The sequence below is a fragment of the Mobula birostris genome, chromosome 5 (genome assembly GCF_030028105.1).
Source record: "Mobula birostris isolate sMobBir1 chromosome 5, sMobBir1.hap1, whole genome shotgun sequence".
NCBI lineage: Eukaryota > Metazoa > Chordata > Chondrichthyes > Myliobatiformes > Myliobatidae > Mobula > Mobula birostris.
Window position 1 is genome coordinate 13,006,082 of NC_092374.1, and position 12,590 is coordinate 13,018,671.

A 12,590-nucleotide genomic window follows, 5' to 3' on the forward strand; every position below is an offset into this window, starting at 1 on the left:
TCTTCTCCACCACAAGAGCATGGAATGCTTTACCACAGTGATTTCTGATTATTTCTAAAAGCAAAACAACACTGGGATGGAGACCCAAGTAGGTTTGTGCCACTGATGTTCAACCACCTTTTACAACAGACTGATATGCATGGAAGCTGATCCTAAAACGGCTATAACTGCCCACTGACATATCGCAAAGAATACTCACCCCGGGAGCAACTGAGTAGGTGCCTTCTGGAGGGAATGCACATGGCGGTGCTGTATTGACAGGACTGCTGGGCGGTGGTGTGACTATTAAACCAGTAGTGCTAATGTGGACCTGTTAACGAAGAGAGAATGTTTTATATGGCATGGCAGCAAGTACAATAAGCAGTGCATCGCCAACAAATCACAACTTGAAGTAACTCTCCTCTCAGCAACACATACACAGTAAGGTTTGACTAACAAATTAGCTTTGACCATGTACCACCGTGACTTGGAAATCCTGCCCTCCAGCCGAGTGAGAGGACTTCATCAGAAGGACTGGCTCACTACCTTGGGATGGATGATTAATGCTGATCTTGCTGACAATGCTCAGAACCCAAAATTTAATCTAGAACATAATACAGGTTATCACCCAGACCCACTTTCTCCATGGAAATATGATAAACTAAAATGGTTATGAAGCATGCTGCAAAACCAACTGAAGGGAAGAGTATTTAAAAGGGTTACAGAAGATTCTTGGAAGGCAAAGTGACAGTCCTGGAGTTGGAGTATTGACTGTGTGTGGGTGGGTGGGAGGGAGAAAGGGATTGGTTATATTCACCTGGAAGTCTGTTGGAGCTATCTACCGTTTCCTTTACATCAGTGAGACACGACGTAGACTGGAAGACCACTTTGCCAAGCACCTTCGTTCTGTCCTCATCAAGCAGGATTTTCTGGTGGCCAACAATTTAAAAGCCATTCTATTCTGACAAATCAGTCCATGGACTCCCCTACTGCCATGGTGAGACCACTCTCAGGTTGGAGGAGCAACACCTCATATCCCATCTGTGTAGTCTCCTACCTGATGGCATGAACATCAATTTCTCTAACTTCTTGTAACTTTCTCCTTCTTCCTTTCCTCTTTTTCTATTCCCCAATCTGGCTCCCCTCTTCCCTTCTCTGCATCTGCTTATGACCTCCCTTTTTCCCTTGATCCACTCTCCTCTCCTATCAAATTCATTCTTCTTCAGCCGTTTATCTTCTCCACATCACCTCCCAGCTTCTCACTTCATCTCCTCTCACCCATCCTCCTGGCTTCACCTATCATCTTCTACCTTGTACTTCTTCTCCCACCACCTTCCTAATCTGGCTTCCTCCCCCTTCCTTTCGGGTCCTGATAAAGGGTCACAGCCCAAAATGGCGACTGTTTACTCCTCTCCATAGATATTGCCTGACCTGCTGAGTTCCTTCAGCAGTCTGTGTTGTTTTGCTTCTTGTTGTGTTCTGTTTTGTTATATTCTGTGTTGTTCTCCAAACATTGTGGGCATGCTATGTTGGCACCGGAATGTATGTCAACAATTGCAGGTTGCCCCCAGCACATCCTTGGTTTGCTTGTTGTTAATGCAAATGATGCATTTCATTGTATGTTTTGATGTACATGCGATAAGTAAATCTGAATCTGAATCAGAATCTGAGACAAGGTCAAATGTGAGAGCAAATTTGGAAAAGATTACATTGATTAAAATGTGAGTCATAGATGGCAATGCAGAGGATTAAATGGACAAGCAAAAATCAGACATATAAATGATATGCTCAGGTGGGGATTCTTGAGAAAGCACAAAACTATTTGAAAGTGGGGACCTATCAATCATTTCTGGAACATCAAGTTGGTGGACATCACAAAGTCGGCTGAATAGCTCTTCCTGCAATAAAGCGAGATGCAGCTTTAAAAATCATTTTATCCCTCCCACATCTTGTGATTTCTCCTTAATGCACCAGACAGCTGACTAAAGCAGAATATTGACTTTCCAATCCATCAATATTATTTTCTAGTTGTAATGTCAGGTACTATTTAGGTCAGCAGCAAGCCTGGAATGTTTAAACTTGGAGCTGGAGATCTCATTAATAAGTCTAATGACCTCAGCAGCAATCTCCCTTAGCAGAATTCCAGCTTCTGTATTTTGGTATCCTCTCACGAGTTGGAGGTGATGCATTTCATCAGTGTGAAGTGACTCGCAGCTCTATCTTTTACAAGAAGGCTGAAGTCATCTAGGCTAATTCAAATAGGGGCATCAATGGCATTTCCTGCCTTTCCCTGATTTTCTTTGGGCACGGTAGTACGATGGGTCATTTCAGGTGGAAGTGAATGAAGAATTGACATGACATTAGGCAGAGATCAGTAAAAATGACAGATATAGAAACATAGAAAACCTACAGCACAATACAGGCCCTTCAGCCCATAAAGCCGTGCCAAACATGTCTTTACCTTAGAAATTACCTAGGGTTACCCACAGCCCTCTATTCTTCTAAACTCCATGTACCTGTCCAGAAGTCTCTTAAAAGACCCTATTGTATCCACCTCTACCACCGTCGCCAGCAGCCCATTCCACACACTCACTACTCTCTGCATAAAAAACTTACCCCTGACACCTCCTCTGTACCTACTTCCAAGCACCTTAAAACTGTGCCCTCTCATGCTAGCCATTCCAGTCCTGGGAAAAAGCCTCTGACTATCCACATGATCAAGCATATGCAGGCCTATTTGTCCACTTGCCGGTCAATGTGACTAGGCAAACTAATATTACAGCATGGACTAGATGGGTCAAAGAACCTGTTTCTATGCTATAGTGTTCGATGACTCTATTTCTTTCCCTAAAAGACAGTAAAAGACCAGATGGAATTTCTGACAATCCAGCAGTTTCAATCCAGCATAATCATTATGAACATCTGCTTTTTATTCCAAAGTATAGAGAACTGTAAATTTCCAGTTATCATGGTGTGATTTGAATCTATGTAAGCATTAATCTGTCTCTACTGGTCCAGCAATATAACATAATGGTTACATTCTTTTCTTTATTCACTTTTGCTTCCCTACAACTGGAAAAGCTGGGCTTGCTTTACTGACCGCTGGGGCAATGATTACAGAATCCTCTAACTGTAATATGTAACAGCTTTGAGGGACACTATTTCCTTTCCTGGACAGCCCAACTATATTACAATTGATATGTGGCTAGAACATTGCAATATAAACATACCTATTTCCTGATAAGTGGAACAAAAACTACATTCTATTTTCTTTGTGTTTTTATAACCAGGATAAATCTTTGGGGGAGAAGGATTTGGCATGAAATTTCCTGAATTGAGGAACTTAAAAAAATATTTCCTTGAAAGATCAGTGACATCTCAAAATTAAAAATTCAGTTTCATAAAGCCTTTATGAACCTAAAACTGGGTTGAAACAATAAATATTGAAAATGTTTTCAGAACTAACCCACATTAGGCATAGTTATCTGGACTACCTCAAAACTTGTTGGAAATGAAATTATCTTCATTAATTAAATTTTTACTTAATATCAAAATTGGTTTGGCAATTTCTAATGCAAAATATGAGTTTTATTATGAATAAAAATATATAAATTTTGTGTTGTTTATAATAAATCACATAAAAATAGCATTTTGTGGAAAAAACAAGATTTTTTAAAAACTTAGCTGAGCAATAATTTCTTAATTAAAATTTGAAACCAAAAACATCAAAGTTAACAGGAAGGAGAAGGGAACAGAAGCTTTTGTTGATGGAGATGGGAGGAAGTTCACAGGAGAGCTAATACCAGCAATGAGCTGTTGGGCTGAATGGTCCTTTTTGTGCCATCATCTCCCCCTGAAAGATTTCAAACCACTTCCCACATCTTGATCCACTGTACGTTTCATGTGGATTAATCAAAGTTAAAATGATCATCCAACCAAACTCTGTATCACCACTGAACCATATTGGATCAATTGACAGAATGTTGCAAGTGTACACACAGCCAATTGATCGTATGGTGAATCGATTGTGCCTCCTGCACACAGAAGGCTCTCACTTTTCACGTGGGTTTACAAGTGCACGGGTTTTCGTCTTGGTGGGCTCAGTTCATCGCTCCTACCTTGAAATTTTCCTAGCGTGTACCATACCTAATGTAACTCAGTAAAAACACTTAACCCTACTACTCTGTTGTGGTTCTTGCTCCGTGCATAAGTAATAACCGCCACAAACTTTTAAGTTAATACATAACCCAACCATCTTCAGACACAGCTTTATGCTGATCTACATGACGTTCTGAAAATATTTAACTTCAGGAGTGCCACCCTTCAAAGCAGCTTCCATCGACAACAGGTCAATAGTGGGTGCCATTTCATTGGCTCTTCACTCTTAACTCTGGAATATCTGGACAACGAAGGTGCATACATCAGGATGTTCTTTATTGACTACAGCTCAATATTCAATACTATCATCCCCTCAAAACTAGTAAATAACCTTCAAGTTCTAGACCTCAATACCTCCTTGATTTCCTCACTTGCAGACCCCAGTTGGTTTGGATTGGCAACATCTCCACCACAATCTCCATCAGCACAGATGCACTTCAAGGCTGTATACTTAACCCCTTTGCATTACATATTTCCTTTATACTTATGACTGTGAGGCAAAGCTCAGCTTCAATGCTATATGTAAGTTTACTGACGACACCACAGTCATTGGCCAAATCAAAGGTGGTGATGAATCAGCACATAGGAGGGAGAGTGAAAATCTGGCTGAGTGGTACCACACCAACAACCTCTCGCTCAATCTCTGCAAGGCCAAGATGATGATCATTAACTTCAGGAGGAGGAATCCGGAGATCCGTGAGCCAGTCCTCATCGGAGGTCAGAAGTGCAGAGGGTTAGCAACTTTAAATTCCTCAGTGTTATCATTTCAGAGGATCTGTTCTGGATCCAACATGCAAGTGTCATAATGAAGAAAACATGGCAGCAACTCTACTGTCTTATAATTTTGTGAAGACTCAGCACATCATCTAAAATTTTGACAAACTTCAATAGATGAGTGGGGGGAGAGTATATTAACTGGTAGGTAAACACCAATGCCCATGAACAGGATACAGACCAGTCCATCACAAGTAAAGCCCTCCCCATCATTGATTACAATGTTGCAGGAAAGCATATCCATCAGCAAGTACTCCCATCACCCAAGCCATGCTCTCTTCTTGCTGCTACAACAGGAAGCCTGTACAGGAGCCACACGACCCACAACACCAAGTTCAGGACCGGTTAATACCTCTCAACCATCTGGCTCTTGAACCAGAGGGAATAACTTCACTTGCACCATCACTCAACGGTTCCCATGATCTATGGACTCACTTTCAAGGACTCTTCATCTCATGCTCTCAATATTTATTGTTTATTTATTTATTGTTATTATTATTTTTTCTTTCATTTTGTACTTGCTCAGTGGTTGTTTGTCCATCCTGTTGGGTGAGGCCTTGCTTTGATTCTTTTGTGCTTCTTGCATTTACTGTGATTGCCCACAAGAAAGTGAATCTCAGGGTTGTGAATTGTGACATATATGCACTTTAATGATAACATTTTTTGAACTTTGAAATGCAACCAGGTCACATAAATGGTGTCACCTCTAAATCACAAACCATTATGTCATGTTTCCTTATTCATCTTGTCTCCACTGACGTGCAGTAATTTTCTACCCATATTACCATAAGAGTGCCATCAATATCAGAAGATGGAGAGCAGACCATTTGTTCTTCAGAATAATGAGACACGACCAATAAAAGCAGCACTGCAGTTACTGAACACACCAAGAATGCCCAAAGCATTGCTCAGGTCCCTACCACCCATCCCACAACCTCTTTGACCCCAATAAAACGACATTTGTGCGGATCCCTGCAGTATCTGGTGACCCTGTGATCTCTGTCTTGGAGGCTGATGCCAGAACATTTTTCAGAGGGCGAACCCTCGCAAGGCATCAGGCTCTGACTGTGTACCTGGTAGGGCACTGAAAACTTGTTCCAACCAACTGACAAGAGTGTTGAAGGACACCTTCGATCTCTCACTGCTGCAGCTGGAGATTTTCAGCAGATTTCCTCGTGTGAGCTGGAGATTTTCGCCGGCTTCAAAAGGGCGACAATCATACCAGTGCCCAAGAAGAGCAGGGTGAGCTGCCTCAGTGAATATTGACCAGTTGCATTCACATATAATGTGATGAAGTGCTTTGACAGGTTGGTCATGGCCAGAATCAACTTCCTGCCTAAGCAAGAACATGGACACCAGCAATTTTCCAATTGCCACAATAGGTCTACAGTGGATGCAATCTCACTGGTTCTCTACTCGGCCTTGGATCACCTGACAATAGCAGTATCTACATCAGGCTGCTGTTTATTGATTACAGCTCAGTGTTCAACACCATCAGACCCTCAGTGCTAATAAACAAGCTCCAAATCCTGGCCCTCTGTACCTCCCTCCTCAACTGGACCCTTGCCTTCCTCACCGGGAGATCATAGTCTGTGCACAGCAGAAATAACATCAGCTCCTTGCTTACAATCAACACTGGCGCACCTCAAGGATACATACTTCGCCCACTGCTCGACTCTCTCTACACCCACGGCTCTGTCGCTAGGCACAGCTCAAACAGCATCAATAAATTTTCCAAAAACACTTCTGACTTACATGGTGCTATCAAAGATGTGTATCAGCTTACTGGTAAATCATAAGGCAAGAGAATCAACTAAAAACATTATTTATAACATCTTTCATGTAGCAAGTTGTGATGAACTATCACCGCAGACAGTGCTGGCAATTGGCGCAGTGGCATCAGCGCTGGACTTCGGAGCAAAGGCTCCCGAGTTCGAATCCAAGTCGGGCCACCCCCCACGCAAGCTTTCCATCCGTGCCGGGTTGAGTGTCGAGCTAGCCACTCGGCCTTGTAAAAAACAAGGGTCGAGTCAGGAACGTCCATATCGTGGCCCGGTTAATCTGAAAGGAGACCAATACTGACACTACGCGCCAGACAAGAATGGCTGACTGTCTGGTGCGACACCTTGGGAAGGTGGGAACAACCGCAGACAGTGAGGAGGCAGGAAGAGGTGAAGCTGGCCTGGGGGATGAGCCGTGCTGGGGCATTATGAAGCGCAACATTCACAGACACAGTTCATATCGCTGCTGGAGATGAAGAGAGCAATTTGGAGAGAGGTCAATACGGAAGAGTTTTGATGCCTGTCCACCTAACCCGAGTGCAAGGCTGTATCGCTCCAAGAGCTGAGCTGATCTGGTGAGATCAAGAATGGCTCTGGGCAGGGCAGCCCAGGTATATCGGGGTGCCAGGATCCAGGTCCTAGAATGTGGCACCTTTCGGTGCCTGGACAATTTAAACAGATAGACCGGAAGCTCAAGTGTCGGGTAAGGAGGGGAGGGCTGGGCTGATTTCGCCGGCTCTCCTGCATGTGTCCTTTCTCCAAGGCGCCAAGGCTGTTAACTAAGCCGCTGTTGTGCAATTCTGCCCCGCTGGTGTGAAAACTGGTGACCGAAGCTTGGCTTAGGTCTACTCCAGCTGCTCCAGGAGTGGATCTAGGACTCGGTCTGGTTCGGGATGGTGTTGGTTTGCTTCTATAGTTTGCATGGTGTTTTTTTCTCTCTTTCTCTGCGCAGCGGTTTTTTGGCCCTTTTAAATTTGGTTTATTTAAGTTTCTTGCCTTGTTGTTGCCTGTAAGTAGACAAATTTCAAGGTGTATAATTTATACATTCTTTGATAATAAATGTGCTTTGAATCTTTGAATCCTTATTGCTGGCAGAATTTCAGATGGTGACAAGGAAGATCACAGGAGTGAGGTCAACCAGCTGGTTGAGTAGTTTGAAACAATAATCTTGTCTTGCTCTCAATGTCAGTAAGTCCAAGGAATTAAATGCAGACTTCAGGAAGGGGAAATTGAGTGAAAACACACCATTCCTCATCAAGTGATCAGTGGTGGAAAGGGTGAGCAGTTTCAATTTTTGTGGTGTCAACATCTCTGAGGATCTATCCTGGGCTCAATATATTGATGTAATTGAAGGCACATAGCAGCCATATTTCATTAGGAGTTTGTGGAGACTCGGTATGCCACCAAAGACTCTCACAAATTACCATGGAGAACATTCTAACTGGTTACATCACCATCTAGTCTTACTGCACAGGATCAGAGAAAGCTGTAGAAAGTTGTAAACTCAGCTAGTTCCATCATGGGGACTAGCCTCCCAGTATCAAGGACACCTTCAAAAGGCGATGCCTCAAAAAGGCGACGTCCATCATTAAGGACCACCAACACCCAGGACATGCGCTCTTCTCATTGCTACCATCAGAGAGGAGGTAAAGGAAGACACATACTCAATGCTTTAGGAACAGCTCCTTCCCCACCATCAGATCAGATGGACAATGAAGCCATGCATACCACTTCACATTTTTTCCTTTCTTGCTCTCTTTTTGCACTACGTATTTAATTTCTATCTCTCTCTATCATGATTTATAGCCTTTTATTATGTACTGCAATGTACTGCTGCCACAAAACAACAAATTTCACGACATATGCCAGTGATATTAAACCTGATTCTGATTCTAAAGGATGTATAGGAGCATCAGGGATAAGACTGTCAGACTGGGTAACAGCTTTTTCCCCCAGGCTGTGAGACTAATGAATACCCTGCCCTCATTGTGGTCTTGTCACTAGGAGAGCGAGCTGCCTACTGTGCTGTTTACCTGTGCTGCGCACTTCACATGCATTATGAATTATATTTTATTATTTGTGATCATACTGTTTATGTGCTGTGCACAATATATGTACTTTGGGTGCACAGTGGTCCAGAGGAACATTGTTTCATTTGGTTGTACATATGGACAGTCAGATGGCAATGAAGTTGAAGAAATATTTCAAACTGGAAGCTTCAGTTCAACAAAAAAATTCAATAATATATACATAAAATAGAACAATACTATTTATCTCTCCATCATGCTATTTCCCTTTTCCAAAATCATCAGCAGGGAGGGAAAATAAATTCAGCCCACTGTTTACATCAGCATTTGAGACACAGTGGAGGCAAGTGAATGCAAGTAATTCAAATTAATGATGAGCCTAAAATGTTAAGAGTCCAGCAAGGCATTGCAAACACTCAAGATTACACTGAGGAAGCACGATATAGTAGAAAAATATGACAAGACAAAAGAGTTTGTGACCTACTTTAAACAGTTATGTAATAAAATCATACAACTCCAATGGAAAGCATTCTATCTATGACGTCTTTGAAGGAAGTGCCAATTACTCACACGCAACCTACTCCTTAAGCACAAACTTGCATCTGTAAAATTCCTGCTGTCAAGGAGCTATTAATTCAACTTCCAGTCAAGGACTCCGATTCAGATTACTATTATTTTAAACATGAGATTCTGCAGATACTGGAAATCCAGAGTAATATACACAAAATGCTGGAGGAGCTCAGGAGGTCAGGCAGCATCTGTGGAGAGGAATAAAGAGCTGATATTTTGAACTGAGAAGGGTCTCGGCCCAAAATGGCGGATCTTTATTCCCCTCCGTAGACCAAGTGTCCCCAACCTGGAGGTTTACGGACCCCTTGCTTAATGGTATTGGTCCATGGCATTAAAAAAAAGGTTGGGAACCCCTGGTATAGATGTTGCCTGACTTGCTGAGTTCCTCCAGCATTTTGTGTGTGACATTACTGTTTTACTCATTTCATCTATCAGGATTCCAGCAGTTCCATTCAGCTGCCTGTACTACACAACAAGTTACCTGAGAAGGAGCACTGCAGGAGAGTCCGCCCAACTCACTGATGCGAGCTGCGGCAGTTGGATTACTGGAGCTTATCAGGACAGGAGGGCTGATCTCCATAGAGTGGCGGTTCTGAGATGACTGGGACGCCTTGTTGGACATGGTGAGCGAGGTGAACGAATGGCGCTTCTTGGTGTTCTTCTTTGTGGCATCTGTGGGTTTCTGAGTAGAGTTGCTCTGGGTAGACCCTGAAGCATTGCTGCTCCCCTCACCTGAATCGCCGCCTCCAGATGGGGAGGCTGAGGGTTTGTCCAGCTGTATCAGCTGTTTGGCTGTTGAATTGAACTGGAAATACAAAAAAATACATTAAAAATCCCAAATCAGTGAAAAAAAAATCCTTATTTATTTATGTAGGCCTCCGTCAGTCTCGTGAGACCATGGATTTGCACCTTTGGGCAAGCCTGGGCAAGGTTGTATGGAAGACCGGATTTTTATCCTCTTCAGCCTGTCAGATGATTGCATTTGTTACTTTAATGGCCAGAAGATCCATTTTATTGAACTGGAAGGAGACCAATCCTCCTACTACATTCCAATGGTTTTCCCAAACTATATTATGTTTAAATTTAGAAAAAATCAGAAGTGACATTTTTGATCCTTCGGTTAAATTTGAAGAGACTTAGAAACCATTTATTCAACATTTACATTACATATGATGTAATTTGACCTTTCTGAATCCTTTTTATTAACTTAAGATATATGAATAGAGGAGCAGAGTTGACAACATTACTGAACGTGTTCGATTTAAGATAACGGTCTAGCCTTGGTTTGATCCATTTGCTTTTTTTGGGGTTTAGTATCTAGTTTTTTTTGTCTTTTGGGGAGGGGTTTTCTTTGTATTTTTTTCTTCTTATTTCTTTTTTCACTATGATTAATTATATCAAGAGTTCGGAAGTCTATTATACTTGTATTATTTGAAATCTTCTTTGTACATGCTTTTCAACAATAAGATTATTCCAATCTCTCTGTATCAACATTATTATTCTGTTTATAATTTTGGAAGATTAATAAAAAGATTTAAAAAGAAAGAAAGAAAGGAAGTCCGGCAGTTGCCCATGCTGCAAGTCTCCCCTCTCCACGCCACCGATGTTGTCCAAGGGAAGGGCATTAGGACCCATACAGCTTGGCACCAATGTCGTTGCAGAGCAATTAGGACAAATGCCTTGCTCAAGGATACACACGCAGCCTCTGCCAAGGCTCAAACTAGCGACCTTCAGATCACTAGACGAACACCTTAACCACTTGGCCACGCACCAACACTTATTTACTTAAATACAAGAGATTCTGCAGATACTCCAAATCCAGAGCAACCCACACAAAATGCTGGAGGAACTCAGCAAATCAGGCAGCATCTATGGAAGGTGAGATCTGACGTAGACTGAGGGGCCACTTAATCAAGCTCTAACCTCCATCCACCACAAAAGGTGGGCTTCCCCACTGGTCACTCATTTTAACTCTACTTGCCATTCCTAATCCAACATGTCATTCCATAGCCTCCTCTATTTTCATACTCAGATTGGATGAGCAACACCTCATATTCCACCTGGGTAGCCTTCAACCTTTGAAGTCATGCTGAACTTACAAGAAGAGGTCGAACCAGAAGAACTTTGGAACGCAACAAGACATGTATTGACAACAGCAGAAGAGAAACACATTCCAAAGCGACGCAAACACAAAGGCAACAGAATGGATCATAAATGAAACACTGTGTGCAGTAGAAAAGAGATTGGTGGAAGGTCAGAAAAGAACAACAAGTAAGGAATACAAGGAGCTGAAGTGTGAAATATAATGATGCTGCAGGCTTGACAAAGAGGCATACCTACAGCGCATCTGCTCCAACACGGAAAATGAGGCCAACAAAGGCAACAGCAAGATAGTTTACGCTGCAGTAAAAGAACTTACCGGCACCTTCACACCAAGGATTGGTGCAATCAAAAATGACGAAGGAAAAATTCTGACAGAAGATGCAGACGTGAGGGAAAGGTGGCCGAGTACACCAAGAAACTCAACAAAAATCACGAGAATGAAAACCGTGACAAAGCCATTGACTGGACAACACTAGAACATGAACCAGAGCCACTACTCTCAGAAGTAGAAAGAGCAATCGAGAAGATTAAAAAGAATAAAGCACCTGGTCCAGACAACATACCAGCATAACTACTGAAAGCAACAGGCACCTCAATGGACCACATCTTGCACCGCATTGTCTGCGCCATCTGGAAGACTGGCAAATGGCCAACAGACTGGTGCAAATCTATCTACGTTCCAATTCCCAAGAAAGGGAACCTCCTGCAGTGCAGTAATTACAGAACAATTGCATTGATATCACACGCCAGCAAGATTCTACTTATAATCATCTCTGAGGGACTAAAGAACTACGTAGATAGAGAAATTGCACTTGAACAGGCTGGCCTCAGGAGTGGCCAAGGTAGCAGGGACCAGCTCTTCAGCATGCACCTAATAATGGAGAAAATGAGAGAGGTCAATACCCTCTTGTACATCTGCTTCATAGACTACTCAAAGGCGTTTGATTGTGTCCAATACACCAAACTGTGGACAACAATGATTCAACTAGGCGTGGCACCACACCTAGTGGCTCTTCTAGAAACACTGTATGCTATGCAATCCTCCAGCCTTCAGACCGCATCTGGTGAGACTGAATCATTCTGCAATGGGAAAGGAGTCCGCCAAAGCTGCATCCTTTCTCCACACCTTTTTAACATCTACACTGAGATGATCATGAGACTGGCAATTCCAGACAACACTAGCATTAAAATAGGAGGA

General features: G+C 42.6%; 1 protein-coding gene across 2 annotated transcripts in view; it reads right to left on the reverse strand.

Moving 5' to 3' along the window:
• The window catches only part of sh3rf1 (SH3 domain containing ring finger 1), a 189,553-nt gene that overhangs the window by 39,329 nt on the left and 137,634 nt on the right, over positions 1-12,590 (reverse strand). For both annotated transcript variants that reach the window (XM_072257630.1, XM_072257632.1), the window contains exons 5-6: positions 9,771-10,094; positions 200-310 (exon numbers count right to left, since the gene is read on the reverse strand). In XM_072257630.1, coding sequence (XP_072113731.1) covers positions 200-310; positions 9,771-10,094 — 435 coding nt within the window. The remainder of the gene's footprint in view (positions 1-199; positions 311-9,770; positions 10,095-12,590) is intronic.